At 43.4% G+C, this 19,844-nt stretch overlaps 3 protein-coding genes across 6 annotated transcripts; 2 read left to right on the top strand and 1 right to left on the bottom strand.

Annotated features, from left to right (window-relative positions):
- Nucleotides 1-680: 680 nt before the first annotated feature.
- LOC130195972 (probable polypeptide N-acetylgalactosaminyltransferase 8) lies at nucleotides 681-9,968 on the top strand. Its single transcript, XM_056417834.1, has 11 exons — nucleotides 681-987; nucleotides 1,806-2,139; nucleotides 2,337-2,503; nucleotides 3,622-3,808; nucleotides 5,812-6,009; nucleotides 6,670-6,784; nucleotides 7,382-7,567; nucleotides 7,695-7,832; nucleotides 7,985-8,077; nucleotides 8,228-8,398; nucleotides 8,639-9,968. Exons 1-11 carry the CDS (start codon nucleotides 753-755, stop codon nucleotides 8,756-8,758), a joined length of 1,944 nt encoding a protein of 647 aa, XP_056273809.1. The 5' UTR covers nucleotides 681-752; the 3' UTR covers nucleotides 8,759-9,968.
- Nucleotides 9,969-10,864: 896 nt separating this feature from the next.
- ribc2 (RIB43A domain with coiled-coils 2) lies at nucleotides 10,865-13,047 on the top strand. 2 transcript variants are annotated; one of them, XM_056417486.1, is made up of 7 exons: nucleotides 10,865-11,020; nucleotides 11,115-11,196; nucleotides 11,586-11,861; nucleotides 11,956-12,074; nucleotides 12,387-12,581; nucleotides 12,686-12,852; nucleotides 12,946-13,047. In XM_056417486.1, exons 1-7 carry the CDS (start codon nucleotides 10,904-10,906, stop codon nucleotides 13,013-13,015), a joined length of 1,026 nt encoding a protein of 341 aa, XP_056273461.1. In that variant the 5' UTR covers nucleotides 10,865-10,903; the 3' UTR covers nucleotides 13,016-13,047. The 2 variants fall into 2 exon arrangements, with proteins under 2 accessions (XP_056273461.1, XP_056273460.1); XM_056417485.1 differs by having other exon boundaries at nucleotides 12,686-13,030.
- ada2a (adenosine deaminase 2a) lies at nucleotides 13,046-19,476 on the bottom strand. Of its 3 annotated transcripts, none has more exons than XM_056417482.1 (10): nucleotides 19,228-19,476; nucleotides 18,590-18,904; nucleotides 17,512-17,731; nucleotides 16,678-16,891; nucleotides 16,468-16,595; nucleotides 16,265-16,355; nucleotides 16,063-16,171; nucleotides 14,501-14,658; nucleotides 14,169-14,371; nucleotides 13,046-14,081 (listed from the first exon to the last, which is right to left on the bottom strand). In XM_056417482.1, exons 2-10 carry the CDS (start codon nucleotides 18,891-18,893, stop codon nucleotides 13,991-13,993), a joined length of 1,518 nt encoding a protein of 505 aa, XP_056273457.1. In that variant the 5' UTR covers nucleotides 18,894-18,904; nucleotides 19,228-19,476; the 3' UTR covers nucleotides 13,046-13,990. The 3 variants fall into 3 exon arrangements, with proteins under 3 accessions (XP_056273457.1, XP_056273459.1, XP_056273458.1); XM_056417484.1 differs by lacking the exon at nucleotides 19,228-19,476 and adding an exon at nucleotides 17,856-18,031 and having other exon boundaries at nucleotides 18,590-18,660; XM_056417483.1 differs by lacking the exons at nucleotides 18,590-18,904; nucleotides 19,228-19,476 and adding an exon at nucleotides 17,856-18,557.
- Nucleotides 19,477-19,844: the final 368 nt, after the last annotated feature.

The following is a 19,844-nucleotide window of genomic DNA, read 5'->3' as shown; positions in this document are numbered from 1 at the left end:
CAAAGAATAAAGAATGTCCTTAACCCTCCTGTTACCTTAACATTTACTAACATATTTTACCCTCGGGGTCAATTTGACCCCAGCAATTAAAACCTCCAGAAAATCATTAGAATTAATATTGTTTCCCAAGTTTAAGTGTGAGGTACTTTATGTTTGTTTGTTGACTACCTAAATAGCCCTTTAAATATATAAAAAAGTTGATATTTCTTATATGTTTGACAGTGAAAAACAGTCTGGGGTCAAATTGACCCCAAAGAACACCGACTTTAAACATTGAATGGGGTTGCTGAATCACTTGATCTTTGAATGGTGGCCGTGTGTATGCAGAAATGGATTCAAAAAAACGTACGATCCAGAAATAAAGATTGAGACAACAGTGTTAGTGCAGCTGTGTCAACATCAACACAATGACAGTCCGAATCTAAAGAACAAAAAGATATTCGAGATGTGACTTTAAATTCGTGACTGGAAGACCACAACAGATTTTTTTTAAGTTTCTCAGCAAGCCTTTTATTTAAAATGACATCAAACTCATCTTTTGTTCTTCCAGTCTCCTCCGCTAAATGTTATCTGACCGTATTATTGACATTTAAAAACATATGTCACTTTATGACGGTTGTTCTTCTCAGCATCAGCCTCAGGAACACGTTCACCTTATGCAAACACACGGCGGAGGGAGGGATTAAATTATCCATGTAAAGTTTCAGCATTGTGCTTGAACTGGTCAGTCTCGTCATCGTAGCTCTCTGGTCATGGTTATAGCCAGAGGTTTTTTATTCTGTTGCCGGGGGATCAGTCGATGTGTCTTCAGTATGAGAGCAAGAGAGTTCAAGAGGATATTGTTCCTTTTGGGCGTGATGGTGCTCGTCTTCTACGTGGGCATGTTGACGGGGACACATGAGGATACGACGGGTGCTGACAAAGAGCTGAAAGCACTGCTCAAGATCAGACAACTGTCAGACACCAAGAGCAACACCAGCAACCTCTGTGAGTCAAAGCGATGGTTTATCTTTCTTCCAGTGTACACGTTGACCTGATTTATTTTAGCTTTGCTTTAAATGTCACCGTTTCTCCTCAAATGAAGATGGGAAATGGAAAGAAAGTTTGATTTGATCAGTGCCTTTGTTAAAAAGGTAAGGGTTGACATGTCAGTTTATACACATCAAAGCTGTGGTATGCTCAGCCTTCAGCAGCCCAACTTGTTTTCTTTAGAGAAAGCAAAAAGCTCCCCTGAGGTGATGAATATTGGGTGAATTTGTTTTTCTTGCAGTTTGCCGTCTACTATTTTGGTCAAACTTGAACCAAAGTACACACACCTTACACGTTTGGCAGCTGTCGCTCATGGGGCAGAGCGGTCGTCCCGTAACCACAACGTAGTCGGTTCGGTCCCCGCTCTCCTCATAGTTGCATGTTGAAGTGTCCTTGAGCAAGACACTGAACCCCCAGTTGTTCCCCGGGCGCTTCACTGCAGCCCACTGCTCCTTAAAAGCTAAGGATGGGTCAAATGCAGAGAATTCATTTCTCCACTGTGGGATCAATATGTTACTTTATTATTATGAATAATAAATGGTAATAATTACATAATAAACTGTTCTCTTCTCTATTTTATATTGGTTATTGTGTCTTTATCTTTTGTATGCTAATGCATAATTTACCTCTCGGACTTAATACAATGTTTTTTTTGTGTAGAATCAAAACAGAAAACACAAATCATTAGATTTTTAAAAACTGCAGTTTACAATTCTTTTTTCGACAAAAGGTGCTCATGCCTCATTTTGCTCTCTCCCTGACATCCTTTCGTCAAGTCGATAAACTCAAAGCGTTTGAGCAAAAGCAAGACACCATGCAGAAAATGCCTAAAGAGGACCGAGACGGAAAAGCTGCAGAGGTCAGACAGCCACCCGTCAAAAAGCAGCCAGAGCAACCCGAAGCAAAGATTCAGGAGCAACAGAAGGACCCCAAAGAGAAAAAGCCCCAAAAACTGTTCCCAGACTCGTCCCTCTTCAAGAAGTGGGGGGAGGATCTGTCTGAGGACGACCAACGAGAGGCCCAGGCTCTGTATGTGAAGTACGGATACAACGTGTTCCTCAGTGATCGCCTCCCTATAGACCGAGCCCTCCCCGACACCAGGGATAAGAGGTAGGCTACAACTTATCATCCTGATGTCCTGTGACGCCAAACCTGCAATTCCACTCCAAACAGAAGCGTCATTGATTGACTTTTGTTTGCCAACTACATCCTTCTTCACCTCACAGTACACACTGTTTGTCTTTCCGCAGTGTACATGTGACATATGGCATATAGTAGCTGTTAAAAGTCCTTCTTTTTGTTCATAGGTGTCTTAAAAAAAATTACCCGAAGGACCTGCCAACTGTTGGAGTGGTGTTGATCTACCTGAACGAGGCTTTGTCTGTGGTCAAAAGAGCTATGCGCAGCCTCATCGACCGCACCCCGAAAAACCTCCTGAAGGAAATCATACTGGTGGATGACCACAGCTCCCATGGTTGGTTGGTTGCAAATATTACAGACTGTTCAAACAAGTTTGATTAACAAGACTTGATCAAATAAGTTTGATTGACTTGACTTTTACTGACGTAAAATATGTAATACAGTCAGCAGCTGTGTAGCTTATTTCAGCATAAAGACTGGATTAAGTTTCAAAAATATCTGCCCTCTATCACGTCAAGGTTCACCCATTAAAGCTGGAGTGGAGAACATGTATGTCCCTTCTCTTTGAGAGTCATTACTATATAATGAAGACCATGAAAAACTCATGGGGATACTCACCTGCAAACATTCGTGTTCCAGCAACAACAAAAATCGCCACAGATGCCGGACAACTTTGCAAAATACAGACGCCTTTCCCTGGTGGCAGAACAGCTTAATCAGCATTATGTGAACTTGTTTGGGGAGGACCTGAATGTAATGAACCTTCAGTTATAACCAAATAAATAATAAGCGCTGAACAAGTTATAATGTTTATTAGTAAGCTTGAGAGTTTCTGCTACAACTGGACTGTGTTACCTTCGAGCAGCCTTTTCTCTTTATTAACAGTATTTATGCAAAGCTAAGCTAATAAGGTGGTGGCAGGAGCCCTATATTTACCATCTATTTGTGGAATATATTTCCGTACCTAGCTCTTGGCAGGAAACCAAATAAAAGTATGTTTACTAAAGTGTTGCACTATTCCTTTATGTGGACGTAAAACCCAATACGGTGTAATACAATGGACCTGCATTCAGTCAATTCAATGGTGTGGATGTGTAGTCTAGGATTGCAATATATTGAATAGTGTTTCTCTTTTTTTTTTGTCTAACAAAAACTTAGTCTAACTTGTTTACAGATAACGAGTGAAATATAACATCAGAAGCACCTTTAAGAATAATGCTACCATGACATCGTCCCTAATATCAGACCGTCGCAACATAAGCTAAACGTTAAAGATTGAATTAAAATAGCTTTCTGTAGTTTGTGAGCATGTCTACGATCAGAACTGTGGCTCCCTGTCAAAATCTTCTCAAATCTGCTTTGCATTCTGGGTAATCGGTGTGCAACCGGTTATCTCTGCCTTGTCTGAACTCGCGAGCAACTACATAACATATGCCCACATTTTGCTATCAGACGACTTGAAGGAGGACCTTGACGCGTACGTGAAGATGATCGAGAAGCAGAACCCAAATCTCCGCATTGCCAGAGTGTGGCACAGCGAGCAGCGAGGCCTGGCGACGGCCAGGGTGTCTGGATGGAAGGCGGCCACCGCTGACGTGGTGGCCATCCTGGACGTGCACATTGAAGTCCATGAGATGTGGTAAAATAAGTTCTAATATACTTTGATTTGTGTGTAATGTTTCACGTAAAAGTCTTTAACGTGAAACATTAGTTGCATCTGTGCTAACACAACCTTCAATTTTTGCGATTCACTGTACTGACGACATCATAATGTTAACTAGAATGGGCACTCGGTAGAGCGCATACCTTCGCATATCACAAGATTGGGCATTGAATTATGAACATGTTGGCATTAGTTGCATGCCAATTGGACAAAAATGTATCGTGCTATGGTAAAAAAAAGATGTTGACTTTTCCATGACCTTGACCTTGACCTTTGACCCGATTGATCCCAAAATCTAATCAAATGGTTCCCGGATAATAACCAATCATCCCACCAAATTTCCTGCGATTCAAAAAGATTTTAACCTGTTCATGACCTTTGACCTTGAACTTTGACCCGATCGATCCCAAAATCTAATCAACTGGTCCCCGGATAATAAACAATCATCCCACCAAATTTCATGCGATTCGGTTCAATACTTTTTTAGTTTTGCGAATAACACGCATACAAATAAATAAATAAATACACGGCGATCAAAACATAACCTTCGCATTTTCAATGCGACGGTAATTATAGCCCGACAGTAATGAAAAGGTTACACAGTGAAGTGTCTACACCACCAGAATGTACACACTGACTCTGGCGAGTTGACGCTCGAGTGGGCTCGGCTCACGTCTTAGCCACTGGTCGAGAACGCCCTGTTTCACAGTTACAGTACACACATTTGCAACAGCTCAGTTCAACCACCGTCTGATCTACCCACCACTGAGCAGCCATACTGAGGCAATCAGACCTTGCACAAGGGCACTGCAGTGGTGGTCATGAGGGCTGGGTTAGTTCTGCTCAGACGTGCAACCTTAGTCACAGATTCATTACCTTCGCATTGAAAATGCGGAAGGTTATGTTTTGATCGCCGTGTATTTATTTATTTATTTATTTATTACCTTCGCATTGAAAATGCGAAGGTAATGTTTTGATCGCCGTGTATTTATTTATTTATTTGTATGCGTGTTATTCGCAGAACTCAAAAAGCATTTAACCGAATCGCATGGAATTTGGTGGGATGATTGGTTATTATCCGGGGACTAGTTGATTAGATTTTGGGATCAATCGGGTCAAAGGTCAAGGTCAAAGGTCATGAACAGGTCAAATCTTCTTGAATGGCATGAAATTTGGTGGGATGATTGGTTATTATCCGGGGACCATTTGATTAGATTTTGGGATCAATCGGGTCAAAGGTCAAGGTCAAGGACATGGAAAGGTCAAACACATTTTTTACCATAGCACGATACATTTGTGTCCAATTGGCATGCAACTAATGCCAAAATGTTCATAATTCAATGCCCAATCTTGTGATATGCGAAGATATGCACTCTACCGAGTGCCCATTCTAGTTCATTTATTTATTTGTATGCGTGTTATTCTCGTAACAAAAAAAGTTGTAAACCGAATCGCATGAAATTTGGTGGGATGATTGGTTATTATCCGGGGACCATTTGATTAGACTTTGGGATCGATCGGGTCAAAGGTCAAGGTCATGAAAAGGTCAAAATCTTCTTTTTACCATAGCACGGTCAATTTGTATCCAATTGGCATGCAACTAATGCCAACATGTTCATAATTCAATGCCCAATCTTGTGATATGCGAAGGTATGCGCTCTACTGAGTGCCCGTTCTAGTTTGTAGTGCAATCGTATGACAAGCTTATTTTTGCAAATGTGGTTGAGCAATCAGTATTGAACATTTTCCAGTCGAAAACTCTCTCCACCTTTCAAATACTGCACCGATGTTCACTTGGGTTTGGTAACATTGAAGGTGCACAGGAGATTAGATGATTAAAAACAGAAGATACGTTGTTTGTTCTGTAAGCACCTCCCATTCATAAGTTACAGTCCTTTCGAGGAAAGAAACAAACATATAAAAGTAGTATATGTCAGATAGTTACATTGATGTAACTCTCCTTCGTTCCCCTCATGCAGGGCCGAACCCCTGCTGACACAGATCAAAGGTGACCGGACGGTGGTGACGTCCCCCGTGTTTGACAAAGTCAACTTCGATGACCTCACGGTCACCGAATACTATCCAGCATCCCACGCCTTCGACTGGGCCCTGTGGTGCATGTACGAGGGGTTTTCAGCCGACTATTACAAACTCCAAGACAGCTCATTGCCTGGAAAGTAAGTGAAAGGAAAGTCAAAGTAAAACGACAGCACTAATGTCCTTAAAGAGCTGAATCCATTGATCTTTGAATGGTTTCTGTAGCTGGAGGTATGCAGAAGTAGAACACAATTACAGGGCGTCTAAACGACCCTTTGTTCTATGGTTCAAAATGTTATATGACCGTATTATTGACATTTAAAAATATATGTCGCTTTATGACAGTTGGTCTTCAGATGTTAAGCAGCTGACTTCTCAGCGTCAGCCTCAGGAACACGTTCACCTTATGCAAACACACGGCGGAGGGAGGGAGGTCTCGCCCTTTAAGGTATCAAATTATCCATGTAAAGTTACAGCATTGTGCTTGAACTGGTCAGTCTAGTCATCGTAGCTCTCTGGTCATGGTTATAGCCAGAGGTTTTTTATTCTGTTGCCGGGGGATCAGTCGATGTGTCTTCAGTATGAGAGCAAGAGAGTTCAAGAGGATATTGTTCCTTTTGGGCGTGATGGTGCTCGTCTTCTACGTGGGCATGTTGACGGGGACACATGAGGATACGACGGGTGCTGACAAAGAGCTGGACTGGTTTTATTAATTGTATCTTGGCTTAGGAATTCTTGATCATCTAAAAGCTGGACTTATCTGGTAATACAGTTGTGACGGTTCTCTTCTTTCACCTCAGAAGTCCATCCATCATGGGGATCCTAGTTGCTGACAGGAAGTATCTCGGAGAAATCGGAGTCCTCGATGAAGGCATGAATGTGTACGGTGGAGAAAATGTTGAGCTGGGAATTCGTGTGAGTAAGCGTCCCTGGTCTAACATGCTCATCTAACACACCGTCCACCTAGTCCCAGACCCACTGGCAGACCCTCTCACTCTGTAAGATGAGGAGGGGTTTCATTTACAACCGTCTCCTACGCACAAAACGAGCGTGAAAATGTTGTGATCTATGAAAAATAACTTGTCGAGAGAATGTGCGAAACCTGTAGAGGACACATGCATCCACAGCTTATGGAAACAGGGGCAATTGGTAACGCAGATGGTGAGGTGGTGAATTTAAAAGCCAGAATGTAAAAATGTAATGTGAGAGGAATTATTAAATCTGCAATGATTTCATTTCACTTCATATCACAAGTGACTTATCGATCTGCATTATCGTAAAACCTTCAAACTAGCAGTTGTATCTATGCCCGTGCAAGTGAGCCTATTCCATAAGCACCACAAGCAATTGTAAAAGATACAAATCAACTCAAATCACACAGAGCTCAATATTTCAATAATGCACCACAGAGCGCAAAGGAAAGAGCTGGACATCAAGAAAACATCCAATAGATTTGCAGAACTTTGCTTCCTTGCTCGGTGAGTGTAACTGAGCTTTTTCTTTGCTCTACAGGTGTGGACATGTGGGGGCAGTATCGAGGTGGTTCCATGCTCCAAGATCGCCCACATCGAGAGGGCCCACAAGCCCTACATGCTCGACCTGAGCGGGCCCATGAAGAGAAACGCGCTGAGGGTAGCCGAGATCTGGATGGACGAATACAAACACAACATCAACTTGGCTTGGAACTTGCCGTTCGAGGTATAGAACAACAATGGAGATGCCCTTTGTCTACACACGGGATGAACATCTAAGAGTCCGCATGTCATTAGATATAAGTGCATTTGATCTTGAACATCACAAACGCATCACTCGATATTCTCTGCAGAATCACGGTATTGACATCGGGGATGTCTCGGAGAGGAAAAGCCTGAGGAAAAGGTTGAAATGTAAACCTTTCAAATGGTACCTGGACAATGTGTATCCTAAACTGGATCCCTGGGACAACATACTTGCTTATGGAGGAGTAAGTTAAGTTGTATTTCATGCTTTGTTTGTGTAGTCACAGACACATACATTGCCATATTACTTATTTTTCTCATTATTCACGCCCGTGAGCAATAGTGTTCTATACATTTCTAATGGGTTTGACAACATTATCAACTTCCCCATTTATAGTTGAAGAATGTTGCCGCCAACATGTGCGTAGACCAAGGCCCAGTACCAGGTAACACGCCCATCGCCTACGGCTGCCACTACTACGGACCTCAAGTAAGTAAAGCAGCTTAAACGGCTTAAGAGTAACGATCAAAGTCTCTCGGAAAAAATACAAGTGGAAACGCTGTCCGTTTGCCACTGTTGTCTTGTTGTAAAACACCCAATCTTCTTGCTTCTTACCTTTAAAAAATCTAAACATTTCAGTTGACCTATTATCGCTCTAACGGCGAGCTTTATATCGGCGGCCTCAAGTCCCATCGGTACAATGACAACCGGTGTATCTGTGACGTCGGGAAAAATGATACACAGCCCGGCCTTTACTACTGCAAAGAGGCGGTGAAAAATGGAATGGGGATTCACTGGGACTTCATCCAGGTAATGCAAGTTCAACTATTATAGAAAGACAAAGCAAACTATGTGAAAGTCAAGGACAGGGAAGTTTTCTCTCAGTAAAACACTCAGTGTGTACTCAGTGTGTATCTCCCGATTTGGAATATGAGGGCGATTGAGTTTAGGGTGACACATCGCTCAAAATATTAACTGTGGTTGTCTGAATATTATAAGATAACATGCTGTGCGTCCCCATTCTTGACACTTGACATCTGTATTTTCTAGGGCAAAGAAATTAAGAACAGAGAGACTAGAAGATGTCTGGAGATTCATAACGGCAAACTTCTGACACGGGAATGCTCCGGCCAAAGATGGGAAATCCAGAACATAATCACGCCGTTTTAAGTGTGTGTGTGTGTGTGTGTGTGGGGCCAACAATAAGTGCACTCATAAGTCAGTGGGTATTATAAAAAATGTAAATGCAAAAAATATTTTAAAAGGTCAGTGAAATTAGACCACCGCTATGATGCCTGAAATTATTTAAAGCTTCTCTATTGTGTTGACAATACTAAACTCAAGCGATGTTAAACTTCTTATTGGATCAGTCGAGCTTTAAAGAGCAATTGGTGTTCAAAGCTCAGCGTAAAAACAGTTATTATCCCTTCATGTCTGAAGATCAAAATGCGTGGCGGGTTAAATGAGTGTCTGTTGTTCCGACTGTCTGATCGGATCAAATGAAAACCGTCTCTAAGTATTGTTTGGACCAGAGCTCGACCTCAGGCTGCTTATGAAGGACACGCCGTTACGCCTAATACCTTTTCCCTCCCTCTTTCCATTCAGGGACACCAAATATATTCTATTCAAGCATAAAAGTTAAAGGTAATGGGTTGTACGTATTAAAACATAGGGCAACACAAGAGAGAAGAGTTTAAGGTGAAGACTATGAGTTAGATGCATCATTGCTATGATGAAATGTGACTAAGGGTTGCTACATCTGGAAGCATTTCTATGCAGTATTGTTGGTATATCATGTTTTAAAGTATAATGTAATTGGGTTTTTTTGTAATATATTTATACCGTACTTACCACTGTGCGTTGTCATCCGCTACAGAAGTATCCTCTATGCAGAAAAAGCCACACAAATCATACACGGTAGAGGAAAATAAATGTAATAAAGACCAATGGAGGTATAAGAGTGTGTTAAGAAAAAGATGGATGGGCTCATCGATGAGTAAACATCGTGGAGTTCATCAGTCGACGTGGAGCAAGACGAGTTTGAAATTGGAACCTTTAAAAAAATGTTTTGTTTTGTTGTGCTCAGACAAAGGGGAATGTTTTCAATATGTTCACATGTTGATCATTCTTTCTTTTTTTTATCATTTGGAAATAAACATGATTTATAAAACTGGGGGTTTAAAAAAAATGTGTTTTAAATGTAAAGCTCTATCCTATCATCTCTAAATGCTGCATATGGTCATCTAAAGCTGTATTGGTCTATTTCGTCTTCCTGAAACCTGAGTCATGAAGAATATGTCAGCCAAATGAATAAACTCCTCCAAATCATATTAAAACTCACATTCCTCGAGGCAACGGCCTAAATTAAACTACAACTCTTTTGAAAGCCTCGTTCTTCGTCTTTCACATCCAACCTGGAAAACAATACAGCCAATTATAATCGTTATAGTTTACCGCAGGTCCCTATTCCCTATATTTCTTATATCAAGTTTAGTCCTTAAAACCAATAAGGTTATTATTGTAGGTGATATTAATATTCATGTGGATGTGGATAATGATTGCCTTAGTACTGCCTTTATCTCATTATCAGATTGGCTTCTGTCACAGAAATCATCTCAATGGAACCCTGGACCTTATTCTTGCATATTTAACATGTAATAGTTTCACAGAACCTTCTTTTATCACACCATAATTTTTGAGTTCATATGCTGGAGTGTATGCCGTCAGGAAAAAGATTCTACACCAGATGTATGACAGTGCTGTGGCTACATTATATACTTTTTTGTCTTTTTCTGAGGGAGTTTCTTTGTCAGATTACATCAAATGTGCTGACATGAACACATGGTCTGCTCTGGCCTTTTATATATCCACAACAGCTCAAAATCAGATGGATTCATGTAAAAAAGTTAAAAATATCTTTTATAACCTAAATTTAAGATATGCTTGCCCAAAATGTTATACAGATGTTTAGTATTCATGTAATGGCCAGTATATATATATACATATATAATATATAATTTAAGAGAGGACTCTATATTTATTTATATATATATATATATATATATATATATATATATATACTGTATATATTTTGTATTTAATCTGAATATACCTCTGCTGAAGGTGGAAACATAACATAATGCGAGGTCTTCTCAGTTACACCGGAAAAATACGAAGTCCCACGAACCCTCACGAAGTCTGGTTTCTTAGCAACCAGTGTGTGTATAGAAACAAGACAAAAAGTAGCTCCGTTCGTCGCGTCCCACGGGAGTCCAGCTCAAGTGTATCGCCGCAACAGACTTTATTCCCGCCGACATGTTGCCCGCGGAGTTGCCCTCGGACCGCGTCGCGAGGCTCCACCTGCAACGGTGTCGCGACAGAGAGACGGAGAGACGAGGAAGGGTCTTCAACCACAAAACGAGGACGATCGGGGTGAGACGACTCTCGGTGTTGGTGTATGGTGAGTGGAGGGATACGTCCATTATGTCACCGTTATAACTGCGCGGTCACGTGGTCCGTTCAACAGGTGGACAAGGAAGCCCTGGACCTGCAGGTGAAAGAAAAGGAGCACCGAGAGGAGGCGGCGAGAGAGGAGCAACACGCGCACGGTGAGTCCGAACACGCGTCAGGATGTTGTGGTCAGTCATGGGAGGGCCATTCATGTCCGGGAAGTAGGTCAGTGATGTTTCAGATTCAATAGTATCATTGAAACACCATCTCAAAACATCCTGATAAAAAACAAAACATGGATGATCTGAAAAATACACACACACACACAGACACACGCGCCACTGTTGCGTATTTTGATACTTGTGGAGTCATCAATAACGGTCACAATTTCTAATATCGTGACACGCTTTTGATATTTGGACACAATTTGCATTATTGTTTATATGTCCGACATATTATGTGGACAGAACTGTGCACGACGCTTGATCACGCATGTCACATGTCGTGTAACACAATGACAGTACATGACCCTGGAGTCTCCGTACAGACGCTGATGTGCTGCGCCACAGCAAAGCAGCCCTCCTCTTCCACAGCAGGGAGGTAAAGGAGAGGCGTGCGATGGAAAAGGCCACCGAGGACCACCGACGTCTGTACCAGCAGCCTCGGTGCCAGCGGGAGTTTGAGCCGGAAGACCCCCCACGTCTGGCGGGCGAGGACCCCGCCAGTGAGAGCCGGCGGCAGAGGCAGAAGGAGCAGCTCAGAGAGTGGCTCCTCCAGCAGCAGAGGGAGCGCGCAGCAGAGAGCCGTCAACGGAAGCTGGAGGGTAGGTTGGCCCATCCAGGGGGTAGCCGGGCAGGCCCCCGGTCCACAGTCTAACCTCCCCTCCTCCTCCCCTCCTCCTCTTCTTTGTCCTTCAGAGCGCCGCGATGACCAAAGCAACGCAGACATGCGCAACACAGCTCTGCAGCTCCAGGGCATCGAGATGGAGCAGAGAAAAGCAGCAACTATTGCCATGAAAGACTACAACCTGGCCATGGTAAGTCACGCAGACCGACAGAGCTCTGGATATAACCCTGATATCGGTATTACTTCTAATAACAAATTAAAAAACAACATAGTGGACACTCTGAAATAATCATGTTTTATTTGCATTGCATTGTGTCTTTGAGTGCCTCAGTAACGTAATGACATCATGCATGTTTCGTGTTTTTATGCCATTTGACAGGGTTTTTTTATTCATTAAAAAAAAGTTGAGATATACTTGGATTAATTTGAACGGGGTTGGCGGTGGAGCAACTCAACACTTTCGTTCCCTTCTCGCCTTTTTGCCGGCTCTGAATTCGCAAAGATTGAAGAGAAGCGCTGCCAGCGAGGGGATCGAACGGCTCCCGGGAACCACCCGCTGACGGGTGGAGGTGCCGAACCCCGCCCGACCGTGGAGGGAGGGCCCGGTGGCAGCCGGCCCAGCAGGGATAGGAGCGCACCGCCGGAGAGCCTGCAGCAGATCTCCCAGTTCCACACATATCAGATGGAGGAGAAAAAGGTAAAAGAGGAACACATGATGCTCTAAACGCATGCAATCTGATCACACACACTCACACACACCTGTTCCCTGGGTGTCTGTCTGGGCTACCTGTGCACCTGCAGAGGTCAGAACTGGAGCGGAAGCGAGACGAGGACCAACATGAGCGCGTCCGCTTGGCCTCGAGTCGGACGGCTCTGCTGATGGAGAGGCAGCAGGCCAGAGTGAACAAGCAGCTGAGGCGACAGATGGACAGCAGCAACGTCGCCATGGCAGCAACACACAAACAGCAGTCGGTGGCGCCGTTCTCTCGGTTATGCACGCACAGCGTATTCATGTCCAAGAGTAGCGTCTCACTCCGTCTCTAAACTGGTGTCGTTTAAAGGGAACCGGACATTCAGAGAGGAGGCATCGACGACAGCTTCTTCTCCAAATTCAACACCTGCAGCCGATGACGAGGAGAACATGAAATAAACTACGCGCACTGGAAATCAAGTTGTTTATTTATTTCAAATTTAATGTCAGTCGTTGACAACATTTCAATGTGTCGTCGCATCAAATGTGACGACGTGAACAAAGGCTCAGCTAAAAATAAGATGGATTCATGTACAAAAAAGTATAGTATCTTTCAAGATATGAATACCATTATAACTATATCTACTTGTTACACTCTTGTAAAGCTCAAACAACAACACAAAGAGCAACCCAGCAGCACCGTGACAAACACACCTGAATCTTAAAGTGCAAATACATTTTAAAAGTCCTCAATAAAACCAGACGCAACAGGAAGTGACAGCTCAGGCCTGGCTCACACTGCCAGGGTCTTTACTCAGGGTTCTTACACATTTCGACCAATGGATTTCCATGACTTTTCCATGACCAAACTGAAATCTCGGTATAAACATGAACAATTTAGAACACTTTGCGTATTGAGAGCGGACGCCGGCTTATATTTTGAGCGTCTTTCTTCAAAAAACATTAATTATGTTAAACGCCGCATAAATGAACATGTGATGATAACAAATTTCCATGACTTTTCCAAAACTTTTATGATTTACGTTTTTTCCAGGACTTTTCCAGGCCTGGAAATGACCATTTTAAAATTCCATGACTTTTCCAGGTTTTCCATGACCGTACGAACCCTGTTTACTGTGTCCCTAAAGAAAAGTTGAAGCGGTTTGGATAATGTAATTGTTCATCTTTTTTTTTTAAATCAGATAACACTGTAGAAGGTGTTACTAATAACATGAACAACGGCTCTGTTCATTTCCATCCTGTGACATGCCAAGCTTTATTGTCATCTGCTTACCTGTGGAGCACCGTTTCCCACATTAATAATGTACCTGAGCGACAAGCTCTCTCAACAGAAACGTGAAGGCATTTGAAAATTGACAGACAGAAAAAAAAAAGAAAGAATAACATTTTTCTTTCTAAAAAGCATTTTCAGACACAAATGCATCCCATCTTCTTTGCCACAGCGTCAGGGCAACTTCCTGTTGCTTTGGAGTCAAAGAACTATACCTGAAAGACAGACGGAGACACGTCAGTGACCTCTGAGGTCACACACACGATTCAATAGTAATGTGTCGCTCCTCGGCTTAAGCTCACCTAATCGAGTTCATAGCCAGCTCCTTGAGGGAGCCCAGACGGGACCTCATCCCACCGAAGCCCACGAACGCTTCATAGAAGTCATAAGAGAGTCCGGAGGCACCGAACATGGCCGGGTCATCGGAGCTGATGACCAACGGGTGGTTTTCTGACATCAGTGCGGCTGCCGGGTGGTTTCGCATGTCATTCACCAGCTTCAGCACCTGAGCGGGGAAAGGAAAGGAGATGTTTGTTTAAACAATGCACGGGAATAAATGACAGCCTCGTTGGTTCATTGTATTTCACGTAGTAGCTGGGGAAACTTTTGTTTAGTGCACAATATAATAGAGTACCTGATTGGAGATGGGGCACACTTCCACAGCCACCCCTCTCTTTCTGGACAGCTCCTTGGCCACCGGGTGGCGGAGCAGAGCAAATCCATGGCCAATACGGGAAGTGTTGAACAAGAGAGCGTCCAACAGGTTCTGGTCCACATCCGTGCCCTGGAGATCTGTTTTCAAGAGAAATAAAAATGCATGCTATGTTGTGATGTGTTTATAATGCAACATGTGATGCTTCCTAATCTAAACCCTCCTGTTACATTCACATTTACTAACATATTTTACCCTCGGGGTCAAATAATTAAAACCTCCAGAAAATTATTAGAATTAATATTGTTTCCCAAGTTTAAGTGTGAGGTACTTTATGTTTGTTTGTTGACGACCTAAATAGCCCTTTAAATATATAAAAAAGTTAATATTTCTTATATGTTTGACACAGTGAAAAACAGCCTGGGGTCAAATTGACCCGAAAGAACACCGACATTAAACATTGAATGGGGTCAAATTGACCCTAAAGGTTACAGGAGGGTTAAGTATTTTCACTCTTGGTAATGATTTAATTCATTTCTAACAAAAAAAAGATCATGTGAAATCTCGGACAGATATTGTTACGGTACGATTTGCATTGTACTTGTTGATACACATGATTGCCAACATTAACATGTCAATGACTTTGCGGCAAAAATGCATGAGCAGAACCTGTGAAACATTTCTACGACGTTTGTTAAAAATGACCACCGTCTATTTTAACTCGCATGAATGTCATGCGGTCGTGGAATGTGAGCTGAGGAAGCTTGTGTCATGACATGTACTCGGGGCTTTTCATTTATTCAAATTGACTTGAAAAAATTAATTTCCAATTTAAACGTAAATGGCCACTACACCCAAATTGAGACAAGTATCACAACAGTCATCAAATATTCAGCTCTGATAACTTTTTTGTTGTCGTTTGAACACATGCAACCAATTAAGACTTAGACGTTAAAAAAAGTATCTTCTTCTTGCATAAGTGATCGTGTGTAAAGGATTAATTACAAAGATTAAACTAAACTGAAGGTAGATATGAGAAAAAAGACTATCTCGTCTATGAACAGGTGTGTGTGTGTGTGTGAGCGCACGTATAAAAACTGCAACAATAACAACAACTGCTATAAAATATAGCCTCCAAAGTAAAAGATATTAATGCAGAGGACACAATTTAAAATCAAATCATAAAGTTCCCATGGGTCCAGGAGGCATCACCTCCCCTCGGCAGGTCGCCGTCTGACGTTGGCAACATGAAGTGACTGCACTGCCCGAACATTACGGTCCTGTTCAACCCATACGGGGTCGCAGTCTCTCAACTGAACCACATGCTATTATACTATTACACTATATGTGAAGCTAGTTGCCGTGGCTTTTCCAAAACGTTCCCAGGCCTGGAAATGGCTGTTTCCCAGCTCGCTCCACCTCCTCGTCCACACATATCTATCTGGATGAAGTCGATGGTCACGTACGGATTGACCTCCGAGCCAAACGGCCCGTGTCTGATGTGCAATACTGTCATTGTACAAACGGAATACTTATGAGCTCACTGGTCTCTCCTGCGTGGAAAAAGAAAGGAAGTGTCACCCCTCTCTCGGCCGGCAGTGACAAGGCATCTCTGAAGTACCACAGGGGTCGGCCTCGGTCCTCGCGGCCCACCTGAACCCGGAGACAACAAACAAAACAAAATAGAGATCTCGTGCTTTTTACACTTGACACGTCTCGAAGTAAAGCTTGGAACCTCGTGCTCACCATGTCAAAACCAGCCATGATATGGGGGAAGTCTCTCTGCAGCTTCATGGCCTTCTCCACACCTCTGGCCATCGTTGATGCATTTACCCCCCTGATACCGGTACAGTGTGTGATCAATGATTACGACATCAGCGTCCTCATCGCTCTGCCAGTGAGCAGGAAGACATTCAGACTAAGAAGTGGCATCGGTCGTAAAAAGGTACCTGGCGATTGTGGAGATGATCCTCGCTCCGAAGAAGTCGGGGTGGTCTGCTGTGAACTGTCTGGTGACCTCCTGGTAGGTCTTCAGAGTCCAGGCGGCGTCGTGAGTGCTGCCGTCCAGCTCGTATATCTGAGAGACCGAACAACAACACGCTGACTCACGACCACCGATCAGCAGACAGGCGACGGCGGTGGGCATGACCTCCGCGTACCTCTGGGAGGAGCGCTCGCAGTTCCAGGTACATGACGTTGTCCATGTAGAGCTCCGTGAGGCCCTGGTAGTAATAGTCTCTGAACACGGGAGCGTATGTGACCAGGCCCCACACGGCGAGGAAGGCCTGTTCGAACCGATCCCACACCACGTCCTGACTGGGGTACACCGCTTCCGGATCCTGGTCAGTGAAGAGCGTCATGTTGCCCATGATGCTGCAAGTGTGGAGACAAGGATGTGAGCAGATGATCAGATTATTTTGGGGTTCTTTTACCAGTCGATGAGTTTTTTCTTCTTAATGCTTCAATTCAATTCAGTTTATTTTGTATCGCCCATTCTCACAAATTACAAATTTGCCTCAGAGGGCTTTACAATCTGTACACATAGACATCCCTGTCCCAGGACCTCACATCGGATCAGCAACAACTCCCAAAAACCCTTTCACAGGGAAAAAAGGACAGAATGCAGACGACCTTGAACGACCTTGAAAACCCTGCTTTCTTAGAAAAACAGTTCCTCTGCAGTGGTGACCTCTAGCTGCTCTCTTGGGTTCAACCCAAATGCTCAACCAATTAAGTAATATATATCTCATTAGCAAAGCAATTCAGTTATTTTACGTGACATTTAAATACAAACTGTATTGTTAAACTTAGCTGCCATTTAAAACTGCCGTCCATACGAACGAGAGATGAATATGACACTAACGTCTGGTGTTGGAGTCATGTGTTTATGAACTTATTCCCTGCTAGATACTCTCTTCTCCACGAGGGTTTCAGGTAACGGAGTCATAGCGGAGTGTCATGATGACACATTGTGCTACAGCAGAACAAAGCACCTGTTGTCAAAATCCGTGGTATTGAGCATCTTGGCCCTGAGGTTTTCCAGGAGGATCCAGGGAGAGCAATGTGGGAGCGCTTTGGGCCATTGGGACGAGAAGATGAACCTGACGGACTGGTTGTCGGTGGAGCACATGTAGCAGTGGGGACGATGAGTCACGTTCTTCATCAGCCACTCCACGTCCACCATGGACAAGTCGTGGACATGGAGAGCTCCCCCTGAAACAGTGAACCCCAAAGAACCTGAAGTCAGACTCTGGGTTTATTGACAACTCGTGACTCTCCCCTGTGGAAAGAGAGACAACTTTTGAGAACACAAAGACATTCGGCATCATACACGCACAAGCCTGCCCCCGCATCACCGTCCACTCCACAGCCTCCTCCAGCTGGTCTTAACCTGGCCAGACGTGTCTCGATGAGCCGACTCATTGTCCAGCCGAGAGAACGTCATGAAATAGTGGAAGAATATCCATCCCCTGGAGTCCACGGTCACACCTTCATATGTTTTATTTTGTCTGACTGTCGAAGATATTCAGTTTACTACGAAGGAAATCAGATAGTATTCACAACGGAGAAGCTGTAACTGTAGATTAATCAATTATCATAATAGCCTCAATGTATCAACGAATTGACCAGACCCAATGTACTGCCAGAAACTGTCTTTTAAAAAACCACAAAATCTGCAGCAAATTGATAAACAAATCTTTTTTTTCCTATCTCGTTATCGTTTTCAGTGATTAACATTATAACCAGGTCATCAATCTCAAAAGATTTTCTTTCATATATTCACAGTCACCAGAATAGTGTGTCAAATGTAGGATGAATGTTTTTAGAGTTAATTTTAAATGTGTATTACGATGCTCTGAGGTGTGCGACTGAACATATTATGTTTCTATATTTGATATTCATTTTCTGATTTATTTGATTAAAATAATTTAGAATAGGAATATATTAGCATTTTTGCTTCAACCTATACCTTTTCGAGTCTTTCGGTTTGGTATATTATATAGAATAATATTGTATTGTATTGCAATGATTGACTGAATAAAATACACAACAACAACAACAACAACATACCCTTCGGCATCTTCTGGAGCAGGTTGAAGACGGGGCTGGCCCTGATGAGGTCCCTGGCCTTGAAGAAGTGCATGGCGGGTGGAAACGGGGTCCTCGCCATCTCCTCCAGCTTCAGTTTAAACAGACGCGCGTCGAGCTGCCGCTCCGCGTCGCTCAGCACCAGCTGCCCGCCCGTCTGCATGGAGGCCTCCAGCCGGATGAGGGCCTCTCTCTGCCGGGGGTCCGGCCCCGCCAGCACACCGCACAGGTAGCCCAGGAGCAGACAGGCCGCCGCCGCGTGGGGGCGCTGTTGCGACACCGACATGGCGCCGGAGGCTTTGAGGAACAAACACAACCGGGCTCGTGATGAAAGACGGTTTCGAGAACAGAAAACCTTTCGGTTGCACGCGAAAGTCAAACAATAAACCTTCTACCTCCAACGACACTCAGAATATAGAACAAAAACACCAGGTGTGTGTCTCCCTCAGGCATATGCACCATGTTTACATGCTAATGGTCCAACTAGCGAGTGAAGTGTAATAACTTATGTACACAACCATCAGCCTCGGTCACAGTGCTCCTCCGAGGTGACGTTTAGATGTTGGTCGGTTGACCTGAGTCCAGACACAAGGCCCCGGGTGACGGTTACATTCGCTTACTTTACTTCAGTCGTGTGAACGCAGAGCTGTGTCACTTAACCGGGAGCTCGTGCTTTGGTAGCCGAGCTGCTGCGATGTGAGTAAACAGTCCGCTCGAGGGTCCCGAGCCACGGAACCCGGATCGACAGTGTCAGCTGGAAATGTGTGCGTGCTTTGGTCGAATAGCGTACTTTTTTTTATTTTAGTCACTACAGGAACAAACGAGCAATTAAGCAGCGCTAACGCTACGTCACGGTATATATCCGTATATTAAATGATTGACTAGAAGTGTTTATTTCCCATGTGGGTGGCAAACCTCAAGTCCCGCCTCCACCCCGATGTGATTGGATGAAATTCAACCCTGATAATCATTTGATTGGTGGACTGTAGGATATATTAATAACAGGCAACGCAGGGATTTTAAAATCAATGTCCAATCCTGATGCAGCCTGGGGACATGCTGCTTTATGACTTTATTTTATAGACCTTTTGGATCACAAACGAGTACAAATAATACAAACCGTAAACATGGTGAGCTTTGGCAGTCATTTTGAACAAAAGGCAGGCAAATGAATAAACAAAACTGCTGTTGTATGACCCTTTATAAATCACTGATGACATATTACACGTTTTAATTT

Source organism: Pseudoliparis swirei, chromosome 6, assembly GCF_029220125.1.
Source record: "Pseudoliparis swirei isolate HS2019 ecotype Mariana Trench chromosome 6, NWPU_hadal_v1, whole genome shotgun sequence".
Taxonomy (NCBI): Eukaryota; Metazoa; Chordata; class Actinopteri; order Perciformes; family Liparidae; genus Pseudoliparis; species Pseudoliparis swirei.
This window is presented reverse-complemented; position numbering and strand designations above follow the sequence as displayed.